We start from the raw sequence: 16,626 nt of genomic DNA, 5'->3' as shown, positions 1-16,626 counted from the left end.
GAAGTAAGAAACAAAATGCCTTATATCTAGGGTAGAATGGTGAATGCAGGGACTTTTTCCAGCACCATGTTTGCTGCCCTGAATTCAGTCCTGTGATGGTAAGGGGAGGGGATTGAAAGGTGCCAGGTGCAGGCCCGTAGGGGTTTGAAGTATTACTGTAGAGACAGAACAAACACTCCTACTCCTCCTGTCGCCATGTTGAAGTAATGAGCACAAGAAAATTTCTAGTATTTTTGGGAGCCTTCAATGAATTTCCTAAATGGTTGTCACAAATATAGTCATAGAGTTGCACAGCATGGAAACAGACCCTTCGGTCCAACTTGTCCATGATGACCAGATGTCCCAAATAAATCTAGTCCTATTTGTCAGCATTTGGTCTATATTCCTCTAAATGCTTCCTATTCATGTACCCATCCAAATGTTGTAATTGTACCAACCTCCACTATTTCCTTTTGCAGCTTATTCCACACATGCACCATCCTCTGCGTGAAAAAGCAGCCCTCAGGTTCCTTTTAAATCTTTCCCTTCTCATCTTAAACCCTTGCCCTCTAGTTTTGGACTCCCCTACTCTGGGGAAAAGACCTTGGCTATTCAGTTTATCCATGATTTTTTATAAATCTCTATAAAGTTTCTGGACAAACTAATCATATTGATAAACTTAAAACTCCTTTACATTAGATTTAACTCGATCAATTCACCAACATCAGAGAGTTTCCCATTGGTATATACCTCTCTTACATATTTCTTGTAATGACCATTAATGTGTTACCTTCTTCTCTCATCTGTTCATACTTTCTTCGTGCAATGTATTTCCTCCATGCTTTTTGAATGGTTCTTGCAAATTTATCAAACTTCCGTTCTCTCATTTCTTCCAACAGGAAAAGCTGTAATGTCAAAATACTGGATCAGCAAAAGCTTAATGAAGAAAACCATTGCCAGAACAGGTAGTAGTAAAAGGTTAAAAAAAAATTGATATCACAAACCATTCATAATCAAAGTTAAAAAAAATCACACAACACCAGGTTATAGTCCAACAGTTTTAATTGGAAGCACTAGCTTTCGGAGCGCCGCTCCTTCATCAGGTGGTTGTGGCACCTGATGAAGGAACGGCGCTCCAAAACCTAGTGCTTCCAATTAAATCTGTTGGATTACAACCTTTTATGGTGTGATTTTTAACTTTGTACACCCCAGTCCAATACCGGCATCTCCAAATAATTCATAATCAAACATTCACGGCTGAACAAGTCATAATTTCCACTTGTCAGCCATCACTGAAGGAGCCATCCTAGTACGAAGTGAGAAATGTTAAGTCATGCAGTTGACTTGATGGTGTTTCATAAATAAATCTAACTTTGGATTCCAAATCATCATAAATAAGAAATAACAATCCACAGCAGTACGCACCGATTCTGGATTCTTGACAAATACTTTGGTTTTCCCCATTTGGTACTGGTCAGTATCAATATTGACAGAACGAAGAAGATGCAGGGCTCCTTGGCGCTCGTCGCCACGCCAATAAGGCCAGGTCTCTGGTGTAAGGATGGCGTACCTTTAACAAGGACAAATCACAGAGAGCACATATTTTAGCCCTATGAGAAGATGCATGTAAATATCTATCATTATCTTCATAAAACATATTATTTTCACTTGCACTCACCCTGATTACAATTTCTTTTGTCATCTTTTTGGTCATGTTTCCGTGTCAGCTTGTTGTATTGGTAGTCTGATTAGTAAGGTTAGATCACAAGGGATTCATGGAGAGCTTGCCAATTGCATGCAAAATGGGCTTGACAGTAAGAGACAGAGGGCGGGCGTGGAGAGATGTGTTTCAGACTGGAAACCTGTAACCAGTGATGTTCTACAGGGATCAGTGCTGAGTCCACTGTTGTTTGTCATATATATTGACAATTCGGATGAGAATTTAGGAGAATTAAGTTCGTGGAACAGTGGACAGTGAAGAGAGTTATCTGAGATTACAAAGTGATCTTGATCAATTAGGCCAATGGGCTGAGGAGTGGCAGATGGAGTTTAATTTGGATAAATGTAAAACAAACAAGGGCAGGACTTACGCAGTTAATGGTAGGTCCCTGGGAATGTTGTCGGACAAAGAGACCTAAGGGTACAACTACATAATTGTTTGGAAATTGCATCATAGGTAGACAGGGGTGGTTAAGGAGGTGTTTAGCATGCTTGCCTTCATTGTTCAGACCTTTGTGTATAGGGGTTGAGATGCCATGTTGAGGTTATACAGGACATTGTTGAAGCTACTTTAGAGTACTGTGTGCCCTCCTATAGGAAGGATATTATTAAACTAGAGAGAACTCAGAAAAATTTACAGGATGTTACGGGGACTGGAGGGTTTGAGTTATAAACAGAGGTTCAATTTGCTGGGACTTTTTCACTTGAGTGTAGGAGGTTGAGGAGTGACCTTATAGAAGTTTATAAAATCATGAGGGCATAGATAAGGTGGATGGCAAAGATCTTTTCCCTAGGATAGGGGGTTCAAAATGAGGGGATTATTTTTAAGGATAGAGAAAAAAGATTTAAAAGGGACTTGAGCGATACGTTTTTCACACAGAGGATGGTTCATATGTGGAATCACCCACCAGAGAAAGTGGTAGCTGCACATACGGTTGCAATATTTAACAGACATTTGAAGAGGTACATGATAGGAAAGGTTAAGAGGGATTTGAGCCAAATGCAGACAAGTTTAGTTTAGTGAACTTTATTGGTGTGGATGAGTTGGACTGAAGGGTCTGTTTCTGTGCTGTTTGATTTGATGACTTTATTATAAATTGTAAAATCCATGCTTAAGGGAAAATCTCATGTTTTTCGCATTTTGCAGTTACAGGCTCTAGCCACAGGTTGGTATTCATCTACCATTTTTTCCTCAGTCACTAAAACCTTTTAGAGATAACCCTTTGTTGGCATAATGGACTCTTCACTACACATTCATCTATTTAACAGTGAATTTATGCTTGGCAAGCAACATTCTCTCCCCAATGTCCAAGATAAACGTTTAAACTAAATAAAATGTATTTCACAAAATCATTTAACTTATTTATTGAATTGTTTTATGCCTTTGTTAAGTACCTAAAAACATCAACCTCTTGCAAAAATGTTGAACTTGGATTTAATATTTTGTGCCAAGCTGTAACATTGTTTACAAAGAACAAGTTACAATGTAACTTGTTTCATCCCAGGGATTAAAGTTGAATTTAGTTTAGATTCTGCAATTTCCATTGCAATAAATATTGTGCTAATCACACATATTACTTCTAGATTTAAATGTCTTACTTACTTTCCTGTCCTTTTCAGTTTAGATTCCCTTTGTCTCAGCACCGAATTCTAACTGGTGTTAAAGTTCCCTGTCTTGCCTTCTATCCAGAACAACCTTAGTCTGTCACAGTCACAATCACACAAACTTTTGCAGCCTCACAGGTTGCACATTTTCTGCTTTCAACTGCTGTGAGCATCAAGGGAGATAAATCACAGGGGCTTTCATTTTTCTTTTCTCTACCCAGAAGTATTATCACGCACAACTCAGTGACCTTCCCACCACCAATACCTTCGTGACTTTTTAATCCTACTGATCACCACCAGTAAACACCCATGTAGCCTTTTGAATATTTACAGGCAAAGCTGGTCTGTTAATCCAGAGACCCAAACAACATTCTGGGGACTCTGGTTTGAATCCCACCATGGCAAATGGTGGAATTCAAATTCAATAAATATCTGGAATTAAGAGATCTATTGATGACCATGAATCCATTGTTGATTGTTCACTAATGTCCTTTAGGGAAGGAAACTGCCATCCTTAGTTGGCCTACATAAGACTCCAGACCCACAGCAATGTGATTGACTCTTAACTGCCCTCTGGGCATTTAGGGTCGGGCAATGAATGCTGGTTTAGTCATCCATGAATGAATAAAAATAAAAGCCCATTATGAGCAATGCCAATCATGAAATGTGAGGGAGCGGGGCTGGTGGGAGCAGAGGGAGCAGGAAGTAGGGGCTTTCATAAAATGCGTACTTAGAGAGCTTTTGTTTATTTGCTGCAAACGATGAGTGGTACAATTGCAAACAGGAAGTGATGAAATCACTGGGAAAACACCTAACTGGATTTGGTATCTTAATAACAATGATGATGACCAAAACCACAATTCATTTTAGCTCTATTTTAAATAATGACACATTTGCATTAACTTCCTAACAGTGGGAAACGTACCTCTGTATGAATTTTGGGAAAGCTCTCCTGTAAGCAAATCCCGCTCGCCGGACTCGGATATTTTCTTTCAGTCCCAGGTATTCAACTTGGTGCTTCACTCTGAAAGATTAGGTTATGAAAACAGAGATTATACTAATACCTCAGTAAAAGAAGGAAACTTTTTTTGATTTTGGTTAGAAGAGTTACTGATACATCTTGACAAACCATTAAAGAGTCAAACTGGATTACTGAGAAGTCCGCATAAAGAGTGGATCTGTTGATATCCTCATATATACACAACCCACTTACCCAAGCCCAGGTAATCTAGCTAACTGCTAATCGGGAGGGCCAAGACACTCAAATAGATATAGATGGAGGTGTCTATGACTCTACGACTCGATGACTTGGTTTAAGCTATGTGGAATACTAGCACAGAAAATGAGAAACATCCATTGCTTGTCCACATTAAAACCAAACTTTCTGAAAGGATATTATTTACCAGGTTAAACAAGTAAGCACCTAGTTACAGGTCCTCCTTTAGTTTGCCAATCTTTAACACCTTCTCAGCCTCTGTATGAGATTATAGAATCTGTCACAGCAGATTGATTTGGTCTGCATCTTCAATTAGCAGGTGTACATTTGCAGGAATCAGGCTGGTTGAGCTTGTTCTTAAGAAGATTAATCATTATTTGTTTATTGGATAAGAGACAGGCATGGACTTGAACACTTAACCTGTTTTGCTGTGATAATGATTTACTGCTTCATGTTAAGTAAAGGGTTAACTATACTTTTTAATTTAAGAATAGTTACTGAGTATGTGCATGAGGAGCTACAGCATAGTGACACATAGGTACTCTTATACCAACCTTTGTACATAGTTATATATAATAAACCCTGTTAAAGTTGTCACCTGAATGTAAACATGATCTCACCAGACAGTGGTGATAATGCCCAGACTGATGAAGCTGAAGACAATTGGAAAAGTGCATCTGAAGGGAAGGTCAATGACAGTACATTGTCAGTTCAGACATCTGAGCAAGAATGGGGAGAAACCTGCAGACTGGTTCAGAAGCAATACAGTGCTGTGAGTGAAGGGATTCAAGGCCTGCTGAGGCATTGAACCATGGACAGGAAAGCCATGCACAATGCTGTCAATGTATGGGAAAATCCCACAGCCATGAACATGGCAAGCAGCAAATAAAATCAGTCAGTCTGAGTGAGCAAAGCATTGAGGTAGATCAGAAGTCTTTACAGAGAAGGGAAGCTGTACAAGAATGGGAACTCCCACAATTCTATAAACAGATGGAAAAACACCAAAAAAAAAGGAATTCAGGAGCCACGACCCACAAAGTAAACACTCCAATGATGAAATATGCCTTCCTTTTTCTAGAACTTCTAGATTTCTGATCACTAGTGACATATAAGGTTATACAGCTGGGATGATTGTTCAATCAGTCGTGACTGTATTAAATAACATAGCAGGCTCAATGGGCTGAATAGCCTATTCCTGTTCTCCTTATGTGGATGGCTAGGGCCAGATCATGTATTTATAATCGGGCGCTGTCAGTTTAGCAGATACTACGCTACTTTAAATCTCAATAAAAAGCCAAATAAAGACCAGGTCAATGTATTGATTAAAACTCAGTCCAGGTTGTTCATCAGAAGGCTGCCAATGCACAAGCAAGACTGCAGCAGTACTGAGCAGAGGAAACCACCATATCAGTGCCAAGCCTACCCAGCCACTAATGCTAAGTGCCGTGCATGCCAGAGGAAAGGCCATTTTCAGGAAGTTTGTCAAGGAGATTTCAATTGGTAGCCTGAAATATAACCACTTTAGTCGGTAACTGTCTAAAAAGTAGATGCTACCAAGCATCAGAATACATTGTTCTTGGGGAAGTAGTTGGCCCATTGGATGATTTCTGGGTAAATATCATAGATAACATAAAGAAAATAAATATTGGGCCAACTGTATCATTCCTTCAAATTCATGGTTGACTTCTCAATTTCCAACTGTCTTTAGTTAAATGTCATGATTTTGGAAGAATTGTAATAAAAGCATAGGGCCAGATGCAGGTTATCCTTTACTGCAAAGGGAGACAGATTATTGATATTCTGTAAATCATTCCCAATCAGTATTTTTGTTTATTAAGCAGAGATGCTTGGATAGCTTTTAATGTCATTATCATTCCCCAGCTGCAGCAGAAATTGATGTTGACTCAGTACCCTTTGAGCCAGCCATTACTGAGATTACAGGAAGATACTGCAGATTTTTCATTTTTCTTTGGAAGACAGATGCAAAGGGGTAAGCTCATGATGCATCAAAGATGACAGTAGCCAGCTGCAAAATGAAGCTCGAGACCTTCATTTATGTTTCAGGAAGGAGTGGGACAGAATGATATGGCTGCAGAAGCAGATGCTCTGCTGGATGAAGAGGTCATAGATCTTCTTACTCTTGTTGTTCCAATGATGGTGAATGCTTTGCTGTCTTTTCTGTTGTAAAAGGTGATGAAGAGATTAGTTTATATGTCATTCCAGAGAGCTCAACAATGACATCATTGCAAGCAGCTAAATGACAATTTATCCAAGAAAAACTGGATCAATCAGAGATTGTTAATCTTGGCTGAAGTCTGCAAGTAATTTTCATTAGGAAGCCATGGAAGTATGAAGGTTTATTTCAGTAAAGATGGAACTGAGAAATATCTTAGAAAGCTTAAAGCTCAGCACTAAATAGGGCTTGAATGTATTAACATTAAGCAAACATTGGAGAAGTCTAACTACTTGAAAGAGACTGTTGAACCAGTGGCCTAGCTATCAGTGGTCACACATCACAATCAAGCCATATAGTAATTGTGGAACAAATGTCTACACCAGCTGTTCTTCTCATCTGGGGCTCTTGTCATTAAAATGACTGATGCTAAGCAATTTTTAAGCAAGTCTACAGACTAAATTACTATGCAGAAACATCCTGTAGATCTTGGGCCAGAGGTTGTTGATCATGTTGCAGTCTTATGTTCTAATGGAGTCCTCAAACATTATTTTCTGTAGCACACACTGAGACAAGTGAGCAACTAATGCCACTAAACATGATATATTTGTCCTAAATGTAGTAGGATACTTTTCATTTCTTCATCTTCAGAACTGTCTTCAGAATGTCCTTCATTCTTCCTTTTGTCTGTCATTGTGTTTAAGAGTGCAAATCAGAAAGGTATGAGGATGAGGATTTCAGTTTGTTGCCTTTCCTTACAAGAGTTTGTGTTTGTTTGAGTACTGGAGTTCCTTAGTCTAGATTGGTATGACATTTGAAAAAGCTGCATGGTGAAAAAAATTAAAACTCTTTGTTACAGCTGAACAAGGAGGTTAAAAGGAAGGAAGGTGATTCACCCCTCCCCTCCTGGTCACAAAAAAACACAATCCAGGCACTGCAGCTAAAGCCACACATCATTTTCCAAATCCAAAGGATGTTCAGTCTCATTAGGATGCACCAAGGTTCCAAGTGGGTGTAAACTTGTAGCAAACAGGCAAAACACTTTGAACTCATGAAAATGCCAGTGGATGTTCTTTCAGTCTGAAAATGTAAGCTTCCACCACTGCCACCACCAAGATGTGACCACCATTCATTCTTGAATGACACAGCACCTTTATCAACCTGGGCTAGATTTTCAAATCATAGCTTTCTCACAAGAAGACTCTACCTGAAAATTTGGCTATGATATTGAGTTCCTTGTACAAACCCAATAGGTGTGGCTATCCATATTTGTGAAATTACCCCAGGGCTATTGGCCGATTTTGGGTGGAGGTTCATTTGGATTAGTTTGATAGACCGATGTAAAAGATTGAGAAGACTTAGCCACATTATGGTAAGCAGGTATACCTGTGCCCAAGTATGAAAGACTTTTTACGCCATGTAATTGTTTCTGCTAAAATCATGTGTATCTCTGGCTGACAAGCCAAGGAAATTCCACACCATGATATTTAATTTATGAAAAAGAAATCCTAAATGGAAGGACTTAAACTTACAGATATATGCATGACAAAACTATGGATCATGTGATAACTTGTATTCAAATAAAGTTGAAAATATCATATCATTGATGATCACCACAATCAAATATCACAAATATAGCAATACTGAGCAGAAAGTGGAAACTGTTGCTGTGCTTGACCTTTGAAGTAATGCATTTACTGTGATTTTCTTGTTAGTTGCCAGCCCAAGAAGTGGCAAAAAAACAGTAAACAATAGGATTTGACTTCAGTGTAATAATTGTTCTTAGGATGTGGAAATCATTGGCTGGGCCAGCATTTATTGCCCATTCTTAATTCCCACTGGGAATGTGGTGGTCAGTTGTCTTCTTGAATACCTGGAGTCCATATTGTATAGGTCCACCCACACTGCTGTTAGAAAGGGAGTTGCAGGATTTCAATCAAACTGCTGCTAGGTTTGGAGAAAGACAACATTTTATCACACAAATATTCAAGACTGCCATGTTGTAATTGAATCACAGTTCATTTATTTATTAGGCTGTGGCTGTGTGAGTTTTGGACATTTATTCCCAAGATGTGGGAATAATTTATCTTGTTGCTCTGATTTTACAACTATGTAACTTGTTTAATCATTTCAGAGAATATAAAGAGTCCACCCAATAGCTTGGACTGAATTGATTAATCATTTTTGCAGCAAAACGTCAGGCTCCCCTGCAAATGCCCATTTCTGTTCCCAACCAGTTTTGTACATGAAGGTGTCTTAAATACTTCAAGGCTTTGTATTAAAGGGAAAGCATTCTAAAATGATTATAAGACAATAAAATTGTTCTTAGTAATAGTTTGTATAAGACCAAGGCAACATACCTGCTCTCTTCCCAATCTTTGGGTCTCTTAGTCTCATTCGGTTTTATGCAGCGAATATAATGTGGAGTACACTTCATTAACTTGCTGACCAGGTCATTTGCTTGTTTCTAAATCACAGGAATGGTACAAGCACATGTTAAGAAATTTGAAGAATGCCCATGATTAATTAAATGTTAGGATTCCATGCAAAAGAAAAGCAAGTTTCTTTTAAACGATGAAACAAATGTTTACATATTTATACTCCCTGTACTGAGCCAGTCATGAAACAAACCAGGCAGCTTCATACAGGTGCTTACATTACAGGTCAATCTTCACAGAAGCTGAAGGGTGAACCAGAACCAGTTGACCACTCCAGGAGCATACATGTTTGATTAAATTATATGTAACATTAGTTAGTATATCACATGCCAGGACAAATGTTCGGCACAACATCGTGGGCCGAAGGGCCTGTTCTGTGCTGTATTGTTCTATGTTCTATGTTCTATGAATGTTCAAATTGACTTGGTGCAGTTTTCCTGTGGATCAGATATGCAAGAAAAAATTGGCTACTTAAGCAGTACATAAAAAGGGCAAAAATCAGGTTGATTCACTGAAATAATGAGGAAAAGCTTAACGTTGAGGCACATTTAAGACGAATAAGACTAGTGGAGGGAGTGGGGGCTTACAGTCAGCAAGTATGTCAATACACTCTGAAGACAGCTCTAACACTGATTCCTCAGTTTACTTTGGCATGTTCAGCTGGCTTCAGAGCTTGTAACCTCCCCAGAAAGACAGGTTGACAATTCAAATATTTAATCACTTGATTGTAGTAATATTGTAATTGGCATTCAAACATAACGCTGCATGCTTGGATTTCCAAAGCTTCTTGAAATATCATTGATATTAAGGCAATAAGAAATGGTCATTCATGGGGCTGCTTATTTATCATTGTAGTTGTATGACGTTTATTCAATGCTCACCAATCCAAGACGAATATTTTAAAATTTAAAGCAGGGCAAATGTGAGGGCATGAAAGCAAAGCTAAATAAAATGAATTGGCAAATTAGACTAAGGTAGGGCTTTTGGCACAGAACGTGTTTACATTGTTGAACAGGTTGATTTGGGAAAAAAATATCAGTATTGATGCGGTAGTGTCATTTATGGGGATATTTCAGAATACGCAGATTAGATATATTTCAATGAGAAAGAAAACTCAAAGCAGAGAACCTGCTACCTATGGTTAATGAAGCAAAGTTAAAAACATGTCAAACATAAGGCAAAAATATGTAATTGTACAAAGCTCAAATCAGAAGATGAACAGAATATATTTTAAAAAAGCAAAGATTGACTAAAAGATTAACAAAGAGGGAAAATGTATGAAAGAAAGCTAGATATAAATATAAAACAAAAAAGTTAACAAAGTGAGCATGAGTTCTCTTGAAAAACATTCGATGGAATTAATAATGGAAAATAAAAAAAAGCTGATGAATTGAACAGATATTTTGCATGGGTATCTGCTATAGAGGTCGTAAGTCGAAAGTAATCAGGAAATGGAAGAGAGGAAGTAACTCAAGAAAATTGCAATCACTGGACAAACATCACCGAACAAATAGTTGGAGCTGTGGGCTGACGAGTGAGCTAGTTAATGGATTCGTTTTAATTTTACAAAATTTCCTGGATTTGTAAAGGTGCCATTAGAATGGAAAACTGTGAATGCAACCCCCTTTATTGAAAAATGGAGGAAGACAGAAAGCAGGAACTACAGACACACCTTTCATTGGGAAAATGTTTGAAGTGATTATTAAAGACGTTTAAGCAGGGCATTTAGAAACGTTCAAGGTAATCAGGCTGAGTTATATGGTTTTGGGAAATGGAATCATGTTTAATCAATTTATTGTATTTTCCAGGGAAGTAACATGCTGAGGGTAAAGGGTACATCCAGTTGATGTAATGTATTTAGGTTTTGAGAAGGCATTGAGGAAGCACTGCATCAAAGGATATTGTGGAAAATAAAAGCTCAGGGTGCAGGGGACAACTATCAAGAAACAGATGGGTACAAATGGGTAATATTCTGGCTGGCAAGATGCTGAAAAATACGTTGCTGGAAAAGCGCAGCAGGTCAGGCAGCATCCAAGGAGCAGGAGAATCGAAGGTTCGGGCATAAGCCCTTCTTCAGGAATCCTTGGATGCTGCCTGAAAAAGAAAAAATCCTTGGATGCTGCCTGAGCTGCTGTGCTTTTCCAGCAACACATTTTTCAGCTCTGATCTCCAGCATCTGCAGTCCTCACGTTCTCCTGGCTGGCAAGATGCAATGAGTTGTGTGCCACAGGGAATAGTACTCAACTGTTTACAATTTTATATAAATGACAGAAGGTATGGTGACTAAATTTGCTGCTGACGCAAGTCATAGTGTCATAGATTCATACAGCACAGAAACAGATGCTTTGGTCCAATACATCCCAATCTGACCTGGACCCATTTGACTTGGCCCATATCTCTCCATCCCTTCCTATTCATATATCCATCCAGTTACCACTTAAATGTTGTAATTGTACCCGCCTCCACCATTTCCTCTGGCAGCTTGTTCCATACTCACACCAGGAAAAGTTACCCCTCAGGACCTTTTTAAACTTTTCTCCTCTCACCTTAAATTTATGCCCTCTAGTTTTGGACTCCCCCACTCAAAGAAAAAGGCATTATCTATTTACCTTCTCCGTGTCCCTCATCATTTATAAACCTCTATAAGGTCACCCCCTCAGCCGCTGATGTTCCGGGTAAAAAAGGCCCAGTCTATTCAGCGTCTCCCTAATACTCCATCACTCCATCCCAGCAGCATCCTTGTGAATCTTTTCTGCACCCTCTCAAGTTTAATAACATCCTTCTTATAGGAGGGAGACCAGACTTGTATGCAATATTCTAAAAGTGGTCTCAGCAATGTCCTGTACAGGCACAACATGATGTTCCAACTCCTATACTCAATGTTCTGACCAGTGAAGGCAAGCATATCAAACATCTTCTTCATCACGCTGACTACCTGTGACTCCATTTTCAAAGAACTATGCACCTACACCCCTAGGTCTCTTTCTTCAGCAGCACACCTCAGGACCCTATTATTAACTGCATAAGTCCTGCCCTGATTTGTCATTCCAAAATGCAGCACCTCACATTTATCCAAATTAAACTCCGTCTGCTGCTCCTCGCGTCATTGGCCCATCTGATCAATGTCCTATTGTACTCTAAGATAATCTCCTTCACTGTCCATTATGCCACCAATTTTGATGCCATCTGCAAACTTACTAACCATGCCTCCTATATTCACATCAAAATCATATACGTAAATGATGAAAAGCAGTGGACCAACGCTGGTAATTGGCCTCTCGTTGTTAGGAAAATAAGTTGTGAAAAGGATGTAAGGAAGTTACAAAGGGTATAGACAGGGTTAAGTGTGTGGGTAAAGATCAGCAATTGGAGTATAATATGGCGAAGTGTGAAATTATCCATTTTGGCAAGAAGACTAAACAAACAAACATATTATCCAAATACTGAGAAATTGCAGAACTCTGCGATGCAGAGAGTTCTGGTCCTACTGAATGAATTGTAAAGAGTTAATATGCAGGTACAGCAAGTAATTAGGACAGCTAATTGAACGTAATGATTTATTTCAGGGAGAATTGGATACTAAAACAGGAAGGTTATGCTTCAGTTATACAAGGCATTGATGAAACCATATCTGGAGTACTGTATATGGTATTGCTCTCCTTATTTGAGGAAGGATGTAAATATATTGGATGCAGTTCAGGTAAGATATAGTAGACTAGTAGCTAGAATGGACACATTACCTGCTGAGGGAAAAAATAGACTTTATCATTTGTTTTTTAAAAGAGTAAGAGAGAACTGCAACGTACAAGATCCTCATGAGCCTTATGGAGAATACTTAGCCATTGTGCTGATTTGCTAAGTACTTAGCTGATGCTGTCTGTGACAAGCCTGAGGCACCCAGAGTTGGTCGTAACATTGGGGATAATGATATGGTCATACCTAAGACCTTTCCTCAATTCCAAACCCATGCTCATCCTGCTACCACGGATGTCTTGTGATCCAATCCATCTCCTTCTGCCGTCCAAGCTACCTTTTCTGCTGAATGGGTCTGGGTGGGTTACTCTTTGAAGAGTCAGTGTGGATTTGTTGGGCCGAAGAGCTTGTTTCCACATTGTAGGGATTCTATGATTCTCCTATGTTTCTGAATTTAAAATGCAAACTCCCTCATATATTTCTCATGGCCATTGGACTTCCCAAAGCATTTTTATATCTGAAAAGTATTGCATTGACGAAGGTACTAACTGGGAAAACTGACTCAAGTCATAAAGGATATTTAATGTAATGCTTTCAGAGTTGTTAGGTAGTAGAAAGTGAGGACTGATGAAGGGCTTATGCCCGAAATGTCAATTCTCCTGCTCCTCAGATGCTGCCTGACCTGCTGTGCTTTTCCAGCACCATACTCACGATATCAGATTTGTCAGGAAATAATGTTGTGACAGTGTCCAGGAGGTGCTTCAGAGGGTTGAATCTCCCTCCGTGCCAGGAGAAATTCTCAGTCTTGGGAAACTCTCTATCAAGTTCACATGTATCTAAAACATCATGCACTCTTAACATATGCAAATAAAGAATTTTAATTGCACCTTAATCTTCATGCTTGCAGTAGTTGGCCTGCCTTTCTTCTCATTCTGTAGATTTTCTGAAAACAGCATTTGAATGAAGGGGCTGGAAAAAGAATCAGATTAGTCAAGAAATACTCTCCCATTTAACTATGAATTAAGTTAAACCCAGTTTGTGCAGTTGCTGAAACTATCCAATTTTCCTTTCACAGAAGTGACAGATATAGTCAGCATATGAAACCCTGTAGGCAGAAAATTAACTTATTCTCTCTTCCAGTTTTCTTTCTTTCTACTCTGAAGACAGTGACTCATTGGGCTACAGTTACAAAGATATTGATAAGTTACAAAGATAAAATCAAGGCCAACATTTTTATTTAATAAGTTTTTGTCAAGTACATGAAATATTTTGAACTAAGTGTGGACAGCTTGGGAAAGGGGTGGGTGGGAGAAGAACAAAACAGTCTGTGACTTGGTGAAAAACAAAAGCGATTTTAAAAAAGGGGATGATAGCACATGACAAAGTGTATGGTAATGCAAAGGAAGGAATTAAAAGGTGGATTTTCGAGGTGCTGTGAATGGCAAGAGCAGAATCTTTACAAAATGGTGTCAACCAAAAAATGGGAGCTATGGCTATGTAAATGCAAGCTGTTATTGTCTTGGCCAACATTTATTTCTCAGCAAATGTGACTGAAATAGATTATCTGGGCCATATCACATTGCCTTTTGGGGGAACTTACTGTCACACTTCCTACATAACAATGACTACATTTGCAAAGTCTTTAATTGGGTATTAAGTGCTTGGTATGTTCTGAGGTTGCAAAAGGTGCTTTGTGAACTTCTCTTTTTTTATATTTCCTGTCTCTGTAGACTCTCTGATTACAGTTGCATTTCTCTTCATTTCCCCTTCGCCCCCAGGTATTTTGTTCCATTCTGCTGCAACATTACTTGTGGATTAAAGTGAAAATATTGCACAGTAGGGAAAACTATTGAGCCGATGAAACAAAAACTGATATTTCCTTTGGCAAGCCAATGAAATCCAGTCCTATATCAAATAGTTGGTATTGTTTTAGAATTTTCTCAACTAAAATGTGATTGAGCTGCCATAGAGATGAATTCCTCAGATCTGAATTATTCATGTCATCTGTAATCCCTAGAGAGTTCTAATCCCAACAGTCCCTCTTATTAAACATTGACAAAATCCTGTCAGAATTTTTTTTTGTATGGCCTTACTTTTCTGATTCAACTGGGTTGCAGTTCAATATGTACCCGCAGTATTCTGGTACTTTAACCAAGTATCATTCTTCATGTATGTCTGAATAATAATTTGTGAAGTTTTTGACCAAATGAAATCAATACAACCAAACAGGTTTCACTGATATGTTTCTCGGGAAAGACATTTTAAAAGGAAGAAGAGAGACAGAAGTAGGATTGAAATAAATCCAGAAGCTGTGGACTAATATTTTGTTCCATTGTTCCTATTTTGATCACATACATTTTTAATAGTTACTTTGAAATCAATTTACTGCTGAAATGAACTGCAGTTGGGATGACACAGACCAAAATACTCTTGGGTTTAGTACAAAGCCATAAAGTGAATTTATGCTTTGGTGAATTGACAGATTGAAAGCCATAAAATCACATTGGTGCTTGATTGTACTGCCCTGGACTCGAATCTGCATTTGCTCATTATATAAAAGTTGACTTGTTTTGAAACAACAAGAACACACACATAGGGGAACTTAAACAAATTTGTTATGGAAGTAAAGACTTCAGAATTCATTGTTGGATGCTGATTTTCTGGGATATTGCACATGGTAAACTAGAAAAATCCAGCACTTTCTGTTATCTCTATGTACAAACCTTTTTCAATCAGAGTAAAGTATCTTCAATCAAATGGAAGTACAGCAAGTTCACAATTTGAATTCATTTTAAGAATGCGAAAAGACAAATTACTTGAATTATGTGTTCATAATACAAATTGTCTGGATGTAGGTTTGCTCGCTGAGCTGGAAGGTTCATTTCCAGACGTTTCGTCACCCTACTAGGTAACATCTACAGTGGGCCTCCGGACGAAGCACTGCTGATAATTCCTGCTTTCTATTTATATGTTTGGGTTTCTTTGGGTTGGTGATGTCATTTTCGGAGCACTGCTTCATCGTCAGAGAGCTAGTGAGGCAGGATGATAGGACACAGAATTAATAGTAAAAGATCAAAGTGCCATACAACTGATGTGATGTATTGAACATACCTAGATTGCTGTTAAGTCTTTAATCATTTCGATACATTGCAAGTTTCAATTCATTAAAATGTAAAATGACACTTTGATCTTTTATGTAAACTTCTGTGTCCTATGATCCTGCCCCATTAGCTACCTGACAATGGAGAAATGCTCCAAAAGCTTGTACTTCTAAATAAACCTGTTGGACTATAACCTGGTGTTTTGTGATTTTGAACTCGGTATTAATGAGAAAAACGAAATGTGTAATTTGAAAGCTACAGTTTCCAATAGTTGATTGAAATGATGACTATTTTTGTTATAATATGAGATGAAAATTCAAGAACCTACAATTCACTGGTTTGCATGAGCTCTATCAAATCGGTGAAGAGGACATCTCGGTTGCGCTCACAAAATCCGTTGACATCATACGATACCTGCAGTGGAATATTTCAAATAAAACTCAAATGTAGATATGCTGAATGTAATAACTGGTTCCCCTTTGTCACAGTGCTTCCTTTCTGGAATTAGATCTTTCAGCTTCATGAGGTGCTATTCTCTTGCATTTTTAAAGGGGACTTGCCAATTTTGGAAAGGCGGGCTCAGATCAGATATATTTCATACTCAGATCCCGAAATGTTTAGACTTGGGTCATATCCCAACCCCCCTATCAGATAACAAAGAAAAAGTGATGGGAAGCTTCAACATAATTTTCCAAACACATC

At 38.5% G+C, this 16,626-nt stretch overlaps 1 protein-coding gene across 1 annotated transcript in view; it reads right to left on the bottom strand.

Moving 5' to 3' along the window:
- myo1f (myosin IF) overlaps positions 1 to 16,626 on the bottom strand; it is a 145,012-nt gene that overhangs the window by 21,769 nt on the left and 106,617 nt on the right. Inside the window, exons 15-20 of the mRNA XM_087976073.1 lie at positions 16,253 to 16,338; positions 13,711 to 13,792; positions 9,053 to 9,159; positions 4,229 to 4,327; positions 1,405 to 1,549; positions 770 to 884 (exon numbers count right to left, since the gene is read on the bottom strand). Of these exons, the coding sequence (XP_087832199.1) occupies positions 770 to 884; positions 1,405 to 1,549; positions 4,229 to 4,327; positions 9,053 to 9,159; positions 13,711 to 13,792; positions 16,253 to 16,338 (634 nt within the window). The remainder of the gene's footprint in view (positions 1 to 769; positions 885 to 1,404; positions 1,550 to 4,228; positions 4,328 to 9,052; positions 9,160 to 13,710; positions 13,793 to 16,252; positions 16,339 to 16,626) is intronic.

The sequence above is a fragment of the Chiloscyllium plagiosum genome, unplaced genomic scaffold (genome assembly GCF_037043375.1).
Source record: "Chiloscyllium plagiosum isolate Xiang-an unplaced genomic scaffold, Cpla_swu_hap1 HiC_scaffold_28, whole genome shotgun sequence".
Classification (NCBI taxonomy): Eukaryota; Metazoa; Chordata; class Chondrichthyes; order Orectolobiformes; family Hemiscylliidae; genus Chiloscyllium; species Chiloscyllium plagiosum.
Note: the sequence above shows the minus strand (reverse complement) of the source record. Positions and strands in the feature narration are given on the sequence as shown.